At 45.9% G+C, this 16,352-nt stretch overlaps 1 protein-coding gene across 1 annotated transcript in view; it reads right to left on the bottom strand.

Annotated features, from left to right (window-relative positions):
* LGR4 (leucine rich repeat containing G protein-coupled receptor 4) overlaps positions 1-16,352 on the bottom strand; it is an 84,880-nt gene that overhangs the window by 34,412 nt on the left and 34,116 nt on the right. Inside the window, exon 2 of the mRNA XM_064163856.1 lies at positions 14,767-14,838. Within this exon, the coding sequence (XP_064019926.1) occupies positions 14,767-14,838 (72 nt within the window). The remainder of the gene's footprint in view (positions 1-14,766; positions 14,839-16,352) is intronic.

Genomic DNA, 16,352 nt, shown 5'->3' with positions numbered 1-16,352 from the left:
ATTCATTACATTTCCATTTCTCCTCCATCTGGCAACCCTCCAGGAAACAGGATACAACTAGCCAAGTGTGCAAAGGCTTTACTAATCAGATTGCTAAACATACATTTATCATTCCTGTCCCAGCCTTGGGGAGCGAGGCTGCTGCTTAGCAGGCTTCAGCTGCAGCTCTCCAGCAGGCAAAGACCAATGTAGCACACATCACTCTCCACACACTTCCCTCTGCTGCAGCATGCAGCACTAGGGAGGGTGGGATGACTTCTCTTTACAGAACAAGGTTCATTTGAAAGAGAAGAATGAAAAATGAAGAGCATTTAATACACGATGTATAAATGAACATGCCCCTGAAACAGCCCAGTTACATTTCCCATGCTATCTCCTTTCAGCATGTCTCATAGTCACTTTCATAGGGGATGTTTAAAATAATCAACAGTTTAAAAGCACTCTTCTTCTGCCTCTCTCATGCATGATAAATGAACTAAGAAAAATTACAGCTTTACTGAGCCCCAAACTCCAGCACAACAGAAAGGCAGCTTCATCTTGCAACAAGACTCAGTAACCTGCTTGCAGCCATCCCACGGAGGGACAACTCTACACTGCTACAGAACTACCTGAAGGCAACTCCTATGGCTGAATACACATCTTTCCCTTCATTTTGAGTGAAAACAGCCTCAGAGACCTGGCTTGAATGCCTTTCTGTAGTTACTGAGTCAAGGTGCATCACTGTTAGTTAGAGCTCTTTCTCCAAAGGGCAGAGGACTGTAAAACAGATTCATCCACTAGCACAGTAAAGACTTAATTTAATAGGCCATTGTAAAGCTCCCTGCTATGCTCCAGGCCACACAAAACTTAATTTGCTCTCTTTTTCTTCTCAGGGTACACAGACACAGTAGGAGGCACCATCTGAAGTGGGGTGTAAATGTGCATCACACTGATCAAGAGTTTTCCTGAGTCACAGTCCACTTTGTAAGGAATGAGATACAGGCAGGGGTCGGAGTGGCTGGAGGGCAGCCAGACAGAGAGAGATCTGGGGGTGCTGATTGATACCTGCCTGAACATGAGCCAGCAGTGTGCCCAGGTGGCCAAGAGAGCCAGTGGCATCCTGGCCTGCATCAGGAATGGTGTGGTCAGCAGGAGCAGGGAGGTCATTCTGCCCCTGTACTCTGCACTGCTTAGACCACACCTTGAGTCCTGTGTTCAGTTCTGGGCCCCCCAGTTTAGGAGGGACATTGAGATGCTTGAGTGTGTCCAGAGAAGGGCGACGAGGCTGGGGAGAGGCCTTGAGCACAGCCCTACGAGGAGAGGCTGAGGGAGCTGGGATTGGTTAGCCTGGAGAAGAGGAGGCTCAGGGGAGACCTTATTGCTGTCTACAACTACCTGAGGGGAGGTTGTGGCCAGGAGGAGGTTGCTCTCTTCTCTCAGGTGGCCAGCACCAGAACGAGAGGACACAGCCTCAGGCTGCACCAGGGGAGATTTAGGCTGGAGGTGAGGAGAAAGTTCTTCCCTGACAGAGTCATTGGACACTGGAATGGGCTGCCCGGGGAGGTGGTGGAGTCGCCGTCCCTGGAGCTGTTCAAGGCAGGACTGGACGTGGCACTTGGTGCCATGGTCTGGCCTTGAGCTCTGTGGTAAAGGGTTGGACTTGATGATCTGTGAGGTCTCTTCCAACCCTGATGATACTGTGATACTGTGAAACTCTGCCCAGGACTGCAGGTTCTTTTCCATCAACCCAGCCAGCTTGCAGCAGAATGGCACCTGTAATGTGTGACCACATTATATACATTCCTTCTAGGTTGGCAACTGCTTAGTGCTGAACACTGCAGTTCTCTGGTTTTACTTTAAAAAAAATTAGTTTCAATGGAGTGAGATTTCTTCAAAATTGGATCAATTCATAGCCAAAATAATTTTCAGCATAGCAGAATAGGGCATATGGAGGACAACATATTTCTCCTTCCCTGTTCTATCTAGGTGAGCAATACCCTCTAATCACTATTTCAAATGACACAGGAAATGATCTCCAGATGTAGAAGCCACTTTGTTGTTATTACAGAAATCAGGCTACAATCTGGCTGGGGAATAATCTGCCTTAGACTCTCATTCCTGAAGTACACAGCAAACATCAGCTTCCTGCACTAGAACTCTTCTGAAAACAGCAAAAAAACTGTCTTCTCTCTTCTGGGAAATTAAACCTTCTGCAATTATGAATTTGGCAACCTGCATGTTAACCATGCCAAGTTAATCACTGCTGTCACTCCAAAATCAAGGAGGATGTCCCAGGGATACATTTTTGTCTGTAACAATTAAAACCATCACTCTCACTTTGACGGGAAGGAACACAATATTCTTGGAAACCTCTCTGCTTGCCTTGCATCCCAGATGGTGGTGAACCTCAGGTTCCTTGAGTAAAGAATTAGGTCTCCTCTTATTCTTCTCACCAAGTGGTGCTGCTGTGGGGGCTTTTTGTTCCTCTTGGTCACATTCTGGGATCCTCCTAACCTTACCTGCCCCATCTTGTCTCACATAATAACACATTGTATACTTTTTCCAATCTGTTATCTGCAAACTTCATTCCTCACTGAAAATTCAAACAGTGACACAGCCTGTGATCCTGCCAGGTCACAATAAATCACCTGGTTTACTCTATTTCTACATTAGTTGCTTTTTCCTGCTAAAAGACAGGACTCCTAATTCAAAATCTAGTGAAGGCTGAAACTTCCACATCCCTTGCAGACCATTCATCATTGCCTCTGCCCACTCAACATCTCCTTTTAGCTCTCCTACTTTTACCTACCTATTTTCATGCCATTTGAAAATATTCCATTGCTTCCCCACTTGCACTTTAGTAATATCTTGATTTTTTTTGCAGTCTTATATCAAAGTATTCTGCTGTCCCTACATGCCTGTCTCTGACTTCAGCTTTCCCAGGGTTCTTTGTGCTTTCTATACAAACCTTTATTTTGCTTCACGTTCTTCTGCAACAGAAGTAACCTCTGTAAAGCTTTACAGACATTTGCTGGCCATCATGGGTTACATTTTCTCATACTTCATGCTCCACTTATGGCAGAAAGGCAGTCACACTTTGGAAGAGAATTCTGTTTTCTTAAGAGAAATAGCTGTGTGCTACAATTCATTCACTGAGGTTTGAAGCTTTATGCAAGAGGTAGAGCCATTTGGGGCATGCTTCTTCCCCAGAGCAGAGCAATCCTGCCTGGCAAGGACCTAGGCCTGTGCAGAGAGCTCCAATCCATGCAGGGCAGCTGCAGAAGTGGAGAGCTGGTAAAATGCAAGCCATAAAGCAGGACCGAACTTGGCTTTGCTTATCTCTGACCAGCAAACAGCCCCTCTGGGGCTTTCAGCTGCAGCCTGCTGCACCTACGGATCACCTTCAATTCTTCCATGCTGCTTCAGCAGAACTAAAGGAATATTTTCTTTTGCTGCTGCTAATGGAAAATGTGTCTGTCCCCTTCTCTCCTTGCAACAGTTTCAGCATTATACAACCTCAACAGCTATTTATAAAGTCTTATGTAAGCCAAGACACACCAGGACTGAGAAAGCAAGCCTGTAACTACAACCAGCACTGAATGCACCCACTCCATCCAGCCCAGCAGACACTCCTCAGCCTCAGCCTTGCCTTTCCAGCCACTGCAGCTTTCTCAGACTTACACTAACTCCAAGGTAACAGCTCATTTTCAAAAGAGATTCCTAAACTGGTTGACTAAGTAAAGTCTAAAGCCTGCCCTTGAGTCCTACAGGTAAATGATCAGCACGAATCAGCAGCACGCACTGCAAGACAAAATATGGCTCCAAGGTACTGTTCTTCATGGACACTCAATACTCAATAACAGGGAAAAAAAGGATGAAGGGCTTTAAAGAAAGCAAGCATTCCCATCCATGCTAAATATGCTCCACCACCCAATTTGCAAACAGGATCTGTGCTGGGGCAAGGTCTCCTGGAAGTAGAGCCTGTAAGTTACAACACACATGCGTGGAAGCACACAGCATGGAAACTGACTGAATCTGTGTATATTTGGCAATTCATTCCCAGTTTTCTAATCATTTCAGATACATGATGACAGAAGGCATCAAGACACAGGTTTTTGGGACAACTCCAGAGAGAATGACCTCAGAGAAGTGGGAGTAATTTTCAATACAACTCTTTGTTTGCCATGTAGGTCAACTGCTACCTTTCTCCAACTGAAAAAAAAAGGGGCAAATATTTTACCATAATCACCTAGAATTTCAATTCTATAAAGGAAGGGCAGGAAAATTAGTTTATATGAGTACTGTTTACTACTTCTGTGCCAGGATACAATTTGCTGATGCTAACTAGGCAAGAGTACCTTAATCCTCACCAAAAAGAGATAACCAAAATACAACCACCCAAGAAGAGGGGAAGAAAGGAGGCAAAAATTACTTCATTCCAATACTTGAAGGGATCCTACAGGAAGGCCAGAGAGGGAATTTTCATAGCAATAGGACAAAGGGAAATGCTTTTAAGCTGAGGGAGAGTAGGTTTACACTGGGTCTTAGGAAGAAGCTCTTCATTGTGAGGAGGGACTCTGAAATAGGTTGTGGATGCCTCCTTGTTCAAGGTCAGGTTGAATGAGACCTTGAGTCTGGTTGAGAGATGTTCAGCCTGGAGAAGAGGAGGCTCAGGGGCAACCTCACTGCTGTCTACAACTACCTGAAGGGAGGCTGTAGCCAGGTGGGGGGTGGCTTCTTCTCCCAGGCAATCAGCAGCAGAACAAGGGGACACAGTCTCAAGTTGTGCTGGGGAAAGTACAGGCTGGATGTTAGGAGGAAGTTCTTCCCAGAGAGAGTGATTGGCATTGGAATGGGCTGCTCAGGGAGGTGGTGGAGGCACCATCCCTGGAGGTGTTCAAGAAAAGCCTGGATGAGGCACTTAGTGCCATGGTCTGGTTGACTGGATAGGGCTGGGTGATAGGTTGGACTGGATGATCTTGGAGGTCTCTTCCAACCTGGTTGATTCTATGATTCTATGTCATTGCCCATGGCTGGGAGACTGGAGCAGATGACCTCTGAGGTCTCTTCCAACCTAAGCCACTCTAGGATTCTGTGATTAATTCCTCACTAGGGGTTCTTATGATAGCACTCCGATGACAGAGCATATTCAGCTCACACTCAGAGTATGGAGATAATGCATTTGCCTCCAATGTACAGGATTTGGTGGTTCTGCTTTTTGTTTGACTGTCTGAGGTTTTTTGCAGAGCTATGTGTGACTCCTCTCAAGACTCAAGCCTGGAACTGGCTACCTGCTCCCTTCTACACCTACAATCCAGTTCCTAAAACCAAAAGGAGGTGGTGGACTGCACTGTGCAATTACTGTTTGGGAGACTCTACCTGGAGAGCCTGAGAACTTCTCAGATTACCACTCAGCCTCCAGAAGTTTCTTATCTGGTTTATAGTTCAGGTAGCCCCAACCCAGCAGCTCAGGTAGCATAACAAATTCAGGCTTGTGAGACGGGTCTTGAAGCGTAGCACCACAAAGTGCAGCCTCCAGGCCATCGAGCTGAGCCAGCTCCCGCCTGCGCGCGCAGGGGCAGAGAACGCCGAGCACCGAAACTCAAAGACAAGAGATAAGGCAAAATTTTAGTGCCTTCTGAAAGTACTTGCAGCAGAACGAGCAGCCTTGGGTTCCTTAGACACAACCATGCTGACTTTGGAAATGGACATGTGGGAACAGAAACTGGAAAGCAGCTTCCTGGGTTTCTAAAAGCAAATGGAACTCGCTCAGCCTACCAGCATCTGCCCCCCAAACACCAGGGGAAACACGCAACTGGTAAGCACAGCAAGAACCTTCCAGGCTACAGAAATACTATTCTTGTACTAGCAAGATTGAAACTCAGCCAGAATCAAACTGATTTAGCACTCACACAGATAAGAAAACATTAATTAAACACAGGTTGGCCAACGTGTTTTTAAACAGCATTTAGCATCTAGTGCAGACCGAGATGATGTTTGAAAGTATCTTAGCTGACTGTGGTTAATTCTACTTGGGAGTCTTTGCCTAAAGGTTTGGCTTGACTAGAATTTGCAGGTGCGTGTTATAACATGCCAGCAGACTCTGTAAAGCCCCAGCACACATAAGGCAGCAAACACTCCTAATGTATGCTAGCTGGTCAAGTCAGAGCTTAGGCTCTCAACTTGCTGCCACATGTGAAACCTACACCTTGCATTTTCTTCATCAGAACTTCACCTCTTGGAATTCAAGCTGGAGCAACTGAGGAAATTGCCTCCTCCAGCTGTTCAAATGATGGGAGCTGGCAGATGAAGAGCACTCATCGGCTTCCTACCCAACGTCAGCTGGCTCCTTCTGAAATACCAACAGAAGAGGTCTACACTGTCTTGATAACAAAGCAGCCACAGAGAGCTCCTGGCTCATTCCTCAGTTTCTGCTGGTGGTGTTGAATGGACAGATACTGTGTGATAACATCCCTAATCACACCAGCTAGTTTCATGAAAGGATGCTTACAGCCTCAGTTACTACATGCCAGGTAACTTAAGGCATCAGCACAGCTTTTCTCATGAAGATTCACCCTCACCTTGCCCTTTGGAGCCAGCTTCTCACCACAAACCCTCAGACCACTCATGTTTATGAAAGGGACAGGAATTGCACACACCACTTTGGAAACACTACTTAAAAAGACCTAGCACCGAAGAACAAAAAACTTCCTTCCACCAAATGGACCACAGCCAGGTGAGGAAAGACTCTGCATCCCAAACTAACAGCTCACCCCTGGTGGCCCTGGCTGAACTCCAAGACATGTCTTATTCATAAAATTCAAGTCATAAAATAGACAGAAACTCCCTCTCCTTCCCCAGGGATAATACAATTAGTGCTGATGCAGAAATCAGAAGGCAGGAGACCATCTAAATTCCACACTGAAACAGATACTACAAAAGCAAGCAGCTGTGTCATTTCAGCCAGGTGGTCATCTTCAGCTGCAGGCAGAAGGAAAAATAACTCTGAAGACATTTCCCTTACTTCCTGATTACAACCTTATGGCAAAGCCACCTCGTTTTCACTGGCAGCATTAATTAATCCTTACGTTCCAGAGGTAGCCTTTGGCAATTAAAAGCCATGTTCAGAGACTGGCTGAGGGGGGAGCAGGGTGTGTGCCATTTAAGCAGCATCTCCTAGCACTGTAATCAGCATGGATACAATTAACAGTCAAGCAAATTCTCAGCTGTACCTTTTTTTCTGTCTCTCTTGCTCACTATTCACTCATCTCTCAAAAAGCAGATTAGCATTGTCTTCCAGGAAAAAAAAAAGAAAGCTTCTATTGATCTAAATATATTTTTATCACTCTATTTCCTTAACCATTTTCACCAGCCATTAAATAAAAACCTTAATAAAGTTTTGCCCTTGACTAATAAAAAACATACATAAATATATACAGGAAGGCAGTGTCACAGAAGAGAGACTGTTTCACATCATAACTGAACAAAAACCAGAAGAACAACAGACCCTGACAGCAGATCTTGGCATCAGCATGCATCTGGAAGGTAATCCAGTACTGCTCTCTTGGTGCTTTCAGGAGGGATTATTTTCCTTGCAGTATTACTGGGTGTGATATTGTCTTCTGAACCACAACAGAGAGCAGAGAACATCCTCTCTAATCATTGCAGGAGGCCAGTGGCCTGACCCAAAGCTGACTGGGTGGGCAGTGACTGGCATCGCTCTTTGGACCATCACAGGCAACTGACAGACACAGCAGGACAACCTTGCTGCCTTCTGCCTCCCTGCCACCTCCTGCATGGACTGACAGCCAGCCAAGACCTTAGCACCCAAACCTTACCCACTGCTGTAGGGCCAATAAGATGACAACACTCGAAAGGGTTAAGAGTGGGGATCCAAACAGGGTTAGGAGGTCATTAAGTCATTGATGTTGAGGTGCTGGAAGGTGTCCAGAGAAGGGCAGCAAGGCTGGTGAGGGGTCTGGGACACAAACCCTATGAGGAGAGGCTGAAGGAGCTGGAGTTGTTTAGCCTGGAGAGGGGGAGGCTCAGGGCAGAGCTCATTGCTGTCTACAACTACCTGAAGGGAGGCTGTAGCCAGGTGGGGGTTGGTCTCTTCTCCCAGACAACCAGCAACAGAACAAGGGGACACAGTCTCAAGTTGTGCCAGGGCAGGTCTAGGCTGGATGTTAGGAGGAAGTTGTTGGCAGAGAGAGTGATTGGCATTGGAATGGGCTGCCCAGGGAGGTGGTGGAGTTACCGTCCCTGGAGATGTTCAAGGAAAGACTGGATGAGGCACTTGGTGCCATGGTCTGGTTGACTGGCTAGGGCTGGGGGATAGGCTGGACTGGATGATTTGGAGGTCTCTTTCAACCTGGTTGATTCTGTGATTCAAGGAGACTTTTGCTTTATTCAATTGGTTCAAGTTTCTGAAGCCAGACAGGAAAAGTAGCCAAGAATAAAAACCTATTTTTATTTGCTTTCCTTGCTGAGAGATCCTTTTGAATTAATCCAACAGATAGGGTGAATGGAAACCATACAGTTAAAAACCTTCTCCCTGCTTCAGAGAACTTCAAATATGAGAAAGCACTGCAGCTTTTTGTAAGAACATCAGAACACAACCTAGCCTGGCTCTTCCAGTTAAGAATTCACCCTGCCTTCTAAAAACACTGCATTATCTAACTGTATTTCCCTCTTCTATAAATACTTGAAGGTGTGGTTAGAAAACTGTGGCCAAGTTCCTCAAGGATTTTTAGTTTCCCCTATCATGTTCAGGGCTGCAGCATATTTACATTAACATTTTCTGGAGAATACACTTCATTAACTGCTGTGGCAAAACCCTTGGTGGTCTGCTCCTTGCTGACTCTGGCAATTGCCATTTCAATCATTTGCAATTACTTCCAGATGAGTATCAGTTACACAGAGATGGAGAATTTTTATAACATGTATAAATAGTGCAGGAATCCTACAGACATATGATAAGTGTGCTATGCAGTGACACACACCGTGAGGCTGTGAACAGGGGCATGGAGAGCACATAGCCTAGCAGGCAGCTTCTGCCCACAGACAAGCTGGAACCCCTTTGCTTGTACCCACAAATAGTAGTATCTCAGAAGGTATGAACAATGAATGCTCAGATTAAACCTGCAATTTCATAGAATCAACAGGTTGGAAGAGAACTTCAAGCTCATCCAGTCCAACCTAGCACCCAGCCCTAGCCAGTCAACCAGACCATGGCACCAAGTGCCTCATCCAGGCTTCACCTGAACACCTCCAGGGACAGCCACTCCACCACCTCCCTGGGCAGCCCCTTCCAATGCCAATCACTCTCTCTGCCAACAACTTCCTCCTAACATCCAGCCTAGACCTGCCCTGGCACAACTCGAGACTGTGTCCCCTTGTTCTAGTGGTGGTTGCTTGGGAGAAGAGCCCATCCCCACCTGGCTACAACCTCCCTTCAAGTAGTTGTAGGCAGCATTGAGGTCACCCCTGAGCCTCCTCTTCTCCAGGCTAAACAACCCCAGTTCAACTGCAAGGGAGTTAGCTCCCTAAATGTTGCCATGTAGTGTCATTTCAGATGCCTCTTCCACCTGGCCCCAAGTGCCACTGCAGACAGCCATCTCCTCTCTGCATCAGGCCTGCAGGTCTCACACAGGTGTCTCGGGTAGCCCAGCACACCTCAAAGCAGCACAGCTCACCTCCTTTGTGGTGATGTAGAAGGCACCTTGTAACCAGCAGCCAGCTTTCTCAGGCTGGTGCACTGCTTCTTGCACGTGGATTCACTAGAGCACATTTTAGGGCTCAGAAACTGATCCTCTGAAGCCTCTCCAGACTCCCAGATAACTCAGTGCAGTAAGGAAATGCCAACCCTCATTCTCTACAGCTCCTACTGCATTTATTTCATCCCAGCCCCTTCGTAGCTGCGCTGTGCAAGATTCAGTTGCCTACATAACACTTCTAATTGCCTTCCATTTACATGCAATTAAATCCTGTGATACTGTTTTGCAACATTAATTAACTAACTCTGTCAGTGACTAATCTCCTGGAGCATCTGACAAATGCCAGGGCTAAAGCAGGGTAGGGAGATTGGGGCTGTCTCCTGGACAAAGAACTACCAGGGTCCATGGTGGTGTGGGTCCTTACTGCATTCCCATCAGTCTGTGGGATTTTTGTTTGCTTCAGACATGTAATTCTTGGAGAAAGTTCTAGATGGAAAAGTCATTTCCAGCACAGATGCCAACACCATTTGGCTTGTCTCTTTTTCTTTGGTATGGAGGCTCACACCCAGGTTTCTCTGCTGAAAAAGCAACTTTGCTAGTGCCTAGCAGTCAGAATTTGTGTTTGGCCAGCTATAAATAAAAGTCAGCCAGGAACAAAGTTTGAAAATCATTTTAGGGTGGAGAGGAAAAAAATGTGGTTGGACAGTGGGAAGGAAGTACAACCCTTTGGTTTTTTAATGTCCACAAACTGCAAAAATTTAGACTCAAAATTTTCTGTGCTCTGTCCCACTGAGAAAAAGGACCAGGCAGAACAAAGGGAAAATGTCTCCTGGCTGGTGCTGGTCATTTCTATTAAGGAGGGAAACTGCTGGGGTTTGTATCTACTTTACTGCATTATATTCCCTCTAGGAAGAATGTGACCTGAAGAAAGGGACCCTAGAGATGACTTGTGCACAGATGACCACAATCACATAGAATCATAGAATCAACCAGGTTGGAAGAGACCTCCAAGATCATCCAGTCCAACCTAGCACCCAGCCCTAACCAATCAACCAGACCATGGCACTAAGTGCCTCATCCAGTCTCTTCTTGAAGACCCCCAGGGACGGTGGCTGGAGAGCAGCCAGGAGGAAAGGGACCTGGGGGTACTGATAGATAGTAGGCTAAAGATGAGCCAGCAGTGGGCCCAGGTGGCCAAGAGAGCCAATGGCATCCTGGCCTGCATCAGGAACAGTGTGGCCAGTAGGACAAGGGAGGTTATTCTGCCCCTGTACTCAGCACTGCTCAGGCCACACCTTGAGTGCTGTGTCCAGTTCTGGGCCCCTCAATTCAAGAGAGATGTTGAGGTGCTGGAAGGTGTCCAGAGAAGGGCAACAAAGCTGGTGAGGGGCCTGGAGCACAAACCCTATGAGGAGAGGCTGAGGGAGCTGGGGGTGTGCAGCCTGGAGAAGAGGAGGCTCAGGGCAGAGCTCACTGATGTCTGCAACTACCTGAGGGGAGGCTGTAGCCAGGTGGGGTTGGGCTCTTCTCCCAGGCAACCAGCAACAGATCAAGGGGACACAGTCTCAAGTTGTGTCAGGGGAAGTCTAGGCTGGATGTTAGGAGGAAGTTGTTGGCAGAGAGAGTGATTGGCACTGGAATGGGCTGCCCAGGGAGGTGGTGGAGGCACCGTCCCTTGAGGTCTTCAAGAAAAGCCTGGATGAGGCACTTAGTGCCATGGTCTGGTTGACTGGCTAGGGCTGGGTGCTAGGCTGGACTGGATGCTCTTGGAGGTCTCTTCCAACCTGGTTGATTCTATGATTATATGACTACTGCAAAAATGTTGGGTTTGGGTTTTCTTTTGTTGGGTTGGGTTTTTTCCCCAGAAGTTTCATGAACATATCAAGTAAACATGCTAGGGAAGATTTAAAGGTTCTGAATGCTCACATCAAATTCTGAGCTTAATGCTAGCCTATTTTTTGGTGAAACTGAAATGCTGGAATTTAGGGGGGCAATGAGGAACGTGTAGCAAAATGGCTCTTAGGCAATAAGCACAGCAGATGATGGCTGAAGGCTCTGCCTTTTCTCTTTACCTCCTGCCACACCCCAGGGTTTATGGAAGTTACACAATATGCACACCCACCAGTTAGGTTTTATTGCTTAATTACTTGGGGGGGGGGTAAGAAATGAAGCCTCCCACAGCTATCTGAAGTTGGGAAAACAGAATTGTTTGTGGGTTTTTTTTCCAAGTTTTTGTGTCAAATATAAGTAAAAAGAATTTGGGGGAAAAAAAAGGACTACAAATACAGTCTAACAAAAGGTAGAAAGTATATAGAAGGATCTTGATAGGCTTGAGAAGTGGGCCAGTGACAACTGTAAGAGGTTCAACAAGTCAAAGTGCAAGGTCCTGCATCTGGGTCATGCCAATCCCAGGCACAAATGCAGGCTGGGTGCAGGGAGGGTTGAGAGTAGCTCTGAAGAAAGAGACTTGGGTGTATTGACTGATGAGACACTTGCCATGGGAGGACAGTGCCCTCAGGCAAATCGTGTCCTGAGCTGTATTCAAGAGGAGTGTGGCCAGCAGGGCAAGAAATGGGATTCACTCTGCTCTGTTAAGACCCCACCTCAAATACTTTCTCCAGTTCTGGTGTCTCCAGCATAAGAAGGGCACAGAGCTGTTGCAGCAAGTCCAAAAGAGCCCACAAAGATGATCCAAGGGCTGGAGCACCTCTGCTAAGCGGACAGGCTGAGGGAGCTGGGCTTGTTCAGCCTGGAGAAAAGATACTTTGGGCGACCTTAGAACTGCCTTCCAATACCTGCAGGAACCCTAGAGAGGGCTGGGGAGGGACTTTCCATAAAAGTATCTAGCAGTAGAACATGAAGGAATGGCTTGGATCTGAAGGAGAGTAGGTTTAGACTGGATTTTAGGAAGAAGGTCTTTGGTATGAGGGCGGTGAGACTCTGGAATAAGTTGCCCAGGGAAGGCTGTCAATACCTCCTGCTTGGAAGTGTTCAAGGACAGGTTGGATGAGGCCTTGAGCACCAAAGTCTAGTCGAGAGGCATCCCTGCCCATGGCAGGGAGGTGGAGGTAGATGATCTCTAAGGTCCCTTTCAAGCTGAGCCATTCTATGACACAGGAGATGTTGGCTTATATATATATTCTGAGCCAAGCAACACTTTCCAGGCTTCTACCTGGTTGGTCTTCTAATTAGCTTTTAAAATTGACTACTTAAGACACAGAGCCTCTCTTCAACTGTGTCTATTATACACATGCACAATCTGAAACTCTGGTAAACCTTTCTTCCTTCATGAGGGATTCTCAACTATATTGCACATTTAAGCAATATTGAAAACCAGTGGGGATAAACCAGACCCTGTTGAGCATGAAACAAGATATCACACTCAATTCATTGGACATAAATAAGCTCAACTGTGCTTCAGAATTGTACTGATCTGAGTCAAAACTACTTAAGAACCAGGGAAAAATGGAGCTGCTGAAGTGTATTAGTAATGGTAGATGCTACATTAGCAGGACATAAGGGAGATCAAAATTTTAAGGAGGTAGATGACCTTATTAAACCAAGCAATGCTGCTGGGGTGTGAGGAGGAAAACCAGAGCAGCTTTCAGGAATGCAAACCCTTCCCTTCAAGGGCAAGTGATCCATCTCTTATCAGTTTCTCAACAGCTTTGTTCCAGTGAACTACAGCGATCACACTGGTTAGAGCAGATCACTGGAGTCAGAAGGGCTTGGACTTTATCTGCAGTTTTACTGCAGGGTTCATTTATCCTGATGCCCTCCATAAATGGCTTTCATTCTTTGCTTCAGTTTCCTCATCTGTAAAGGCAGAAGAATGCTTCCCTGCTTCCTAAGGGTTTGCCTGTTTCAGGAAGTGAGCTGTTCTTTCCCCAAGGTGTATTTATTGAAACAATCTCCCCCAGTTCCAGCCTAACCAAAGTACAGCCTAACCATGGATTTCAGCTGCTCTTTGCTGTGAGAAGCACTACACTGATATGGAAAATGCAAAAAACCACAGCAAATTGCTTTTGCTTATCTACTGCTTATTCCTGGAAGTTCTCAGTGCTTTCTGGCAAGGGTTGAACAATTACCCCTCTATTCATTAATATGTGAAGGGTGAGTGTCAGGAGGACAGAGATAGGCTCTGCTCAGTGATGCCAAATGATAGGACAAGAGACAATGGGTGCAAGCTGGAACAGAGGAGGTTCCAGGGGAACATAAGCAAAACCTTTTTGCACTGTGAAGGTGACAGAGCCCTGAAACAGGCTGCTCAGAAAGGCTGTGGAGTCTCCTTCTCTGGAGACATTCAAAACCTGCCTGGATGCATTCCTGCTGTGGCAGGGCAGCTGGACTTGATCTTTTGTGGTCCCCTCCAGTCCCTAACATTCTGTGACTCTGTGTGACTCTCTGCTAAGGCGACTGAGGCACTCATAAGTCACTTGTCACACAATACTAAAGTAGTAACTGAAAGTCAAACCTTCCCTGTTTGTTGACTCTGAAACCCATTCTAATCTAGGGTTATGCTGCAAAAGGTTGCTTCAACTTTATAAAGGCATCTCAGCTAAGACTTCAGCCCAGCAAAACACAAGTTGAACACAATGCACCTTAAAAAAAATAAGCCAGAGGAACTAAAACCAAGAAGCTCTGTACTACAGAACCTGAATTTGTGATGCAGGTCAGGATGAGCTTGTGACCATCTGCAGCCTCCAGGGGCAATGGAAGCAAGCTGCTGGGTGAATGAAACACCACACATTTTATGGAACTTATGCAATAGCTATACTGTAGCTCCTTTAGAAACAATGGTACTTCCATACCTGCCCTGTTATCTCTGGATAGCATTATAATTAGTGTGTGTCATCACTCTAGCCATGATTAAAATAATTACCCTAAAAAGTCCCTTGTAAGTAGCATTTACTGTTCCGGTTTCCAAACACGTACATGAGTTTTTGTTCCCTTTATTTTAAGTGTAATTGCTTTCTGTGTTCACAGCTCAACACTGTCTTCCCACCCACCTTCCATTTTACAGAGTCATCTGGTGTTGTAGCAGAACTTTTAATGTGTGTGCAACACTTACAGCTCTTCCAAGTAGGGGAAGTTCTTGAATGCATCCTCTGGTAGCTTTGTGATGTTGTTCATGCTGATATCTCTGCAGAAGGAGAAAAAAAAAAACAACACAGATTGATCAATAAAGAGGAAGGGATTTTTACACTTCAGGGAAAATGGGAGAAAAAGCCTAATCAGATGGTATGAGAGCAGAAAAACCTAGCATCACACATTAACATCTCTTCCTAGAAATGTACATGCTACACTCTCATGGAATAGAATCACAGAATCAGTCAGGGTTGGAAGGGACCACAAGGATCATCTAGTTCCAAGCCCCCTGCCATGGGCAGGTGTGCTAGTTTGAAGCAAGCTAGAATGTTTTGGTAAAAGAACTAGATAACAGGCAGTGGAATGAAAACAATTAATGTCAACTTCTCTCACAGTTACGCTGAGAACTCTGGGAAGAAGAAAGACTTTTTCTCCATTTTGTCCTTCACTTCTGCCTTTGCCTTCAGACCTGGTCACATCTCATTAACCCTGCTCCTACTAACCTTGCTCCCTAACCTCTTGGCTGCACCTCTCTTCTTCCTGAGAACTGGGGTAAGGTTGAGAGGGCCAGGGGAGGTGTTGGGGTGGTTTGAGAGCCCCTCCTGGGGACTCAGGTTTCTGGGAGGGGAGTTGTGCTTCTGTATTGTTTATCCTTTCTTTATTTCTGTATATAATTGTATATAACTGTATAGATTGTAAATAGCTGCTTGCAAATTCTGCTAGCTGTAAATAAATTGCTTCATCTCTATTCCCAGGGTCCATCTGAGTGAGCTGGGGCAAATACAAAGTGTGGGGGGCAGGTAAGAGCCCAAACCATCACAGCAGGGCTCTCAAAGCATAACAATCTGAGAATCCAGCAGCAAAGGCCTATAGAATGGGAAAGTTGATAGCAATCTTTCCTGACACCTCCAAGCAAAAAAAAAACTCCTGTGAAACTAGAGGGTGTAGCCCCACTCACACATGGAAAAGGCTCTACAGTACTGTTATCCCCAGGATTAAACGCTCCCAACTTACACATGGCATTACCACTGTAGCACAGACAATTAAGACTGTTTTAAAACCACAACATATGCAAAAAATATTTTAAAAAAAGAAGACCTAAATTAAAAAAAAAAAAAAAAAAGACTGACCACCCACCAAGCAAATTTTCATCCTGCAATGTCTTTAAGAAAGAAAACAAACCAAAGAATATATGCATTGGGACTTTATTAAAGGGCTCCTGGCAAATGCAGCTTCTGGAACAACTGACAAGAGTAGCAGCAACGTGTCCTAGCTCTACCACAGCTGGGTTTTTTTTTCCCCTACAAAAGCTATAGAAGTCCTCCAGGTAATAGTTTTAAGCAGATTTCACTCTCAGGCCGTGAGCAGAGACAGGCTGGCAGCAAGTGCTTACATGATAGGTATGCAGAAGTGCTCAGCTTGTTACTTTCCAAAGGAGCACTAAGTGGCAAAGCGGTGCCATTGCCTCAGTTCACACCTACATAACCATTGCAGATAATCCACTCCTAAAGCAAGCTCTTACTCAAGGTGAGTAAAAGTAGCATGAAAACAGTTCAGTTTGATAATTAC

The sequence above is a fragment of the Pogoniulus pusillus genome, chromosome 24 (assembly GCF_015220805.1).
Source record: "Pogoniulus pusillus isolate bPogPus1 chromosome 24, bPogPus1.pri, whole genome shotgun sequence".
NCBI classification, from domain to species: domain Eukaryota; kingdom Metazoa; phylum Chordata; class Aves; order Piciformes; family Lybiidae; genus Pogoniulus; species Pogoniulus pusillus.
The sequence above is the reverse complement of the archived record's forward strand: the minus strand, read 5'-3'. Positions and strand labels throughout refer to the sequence as shown.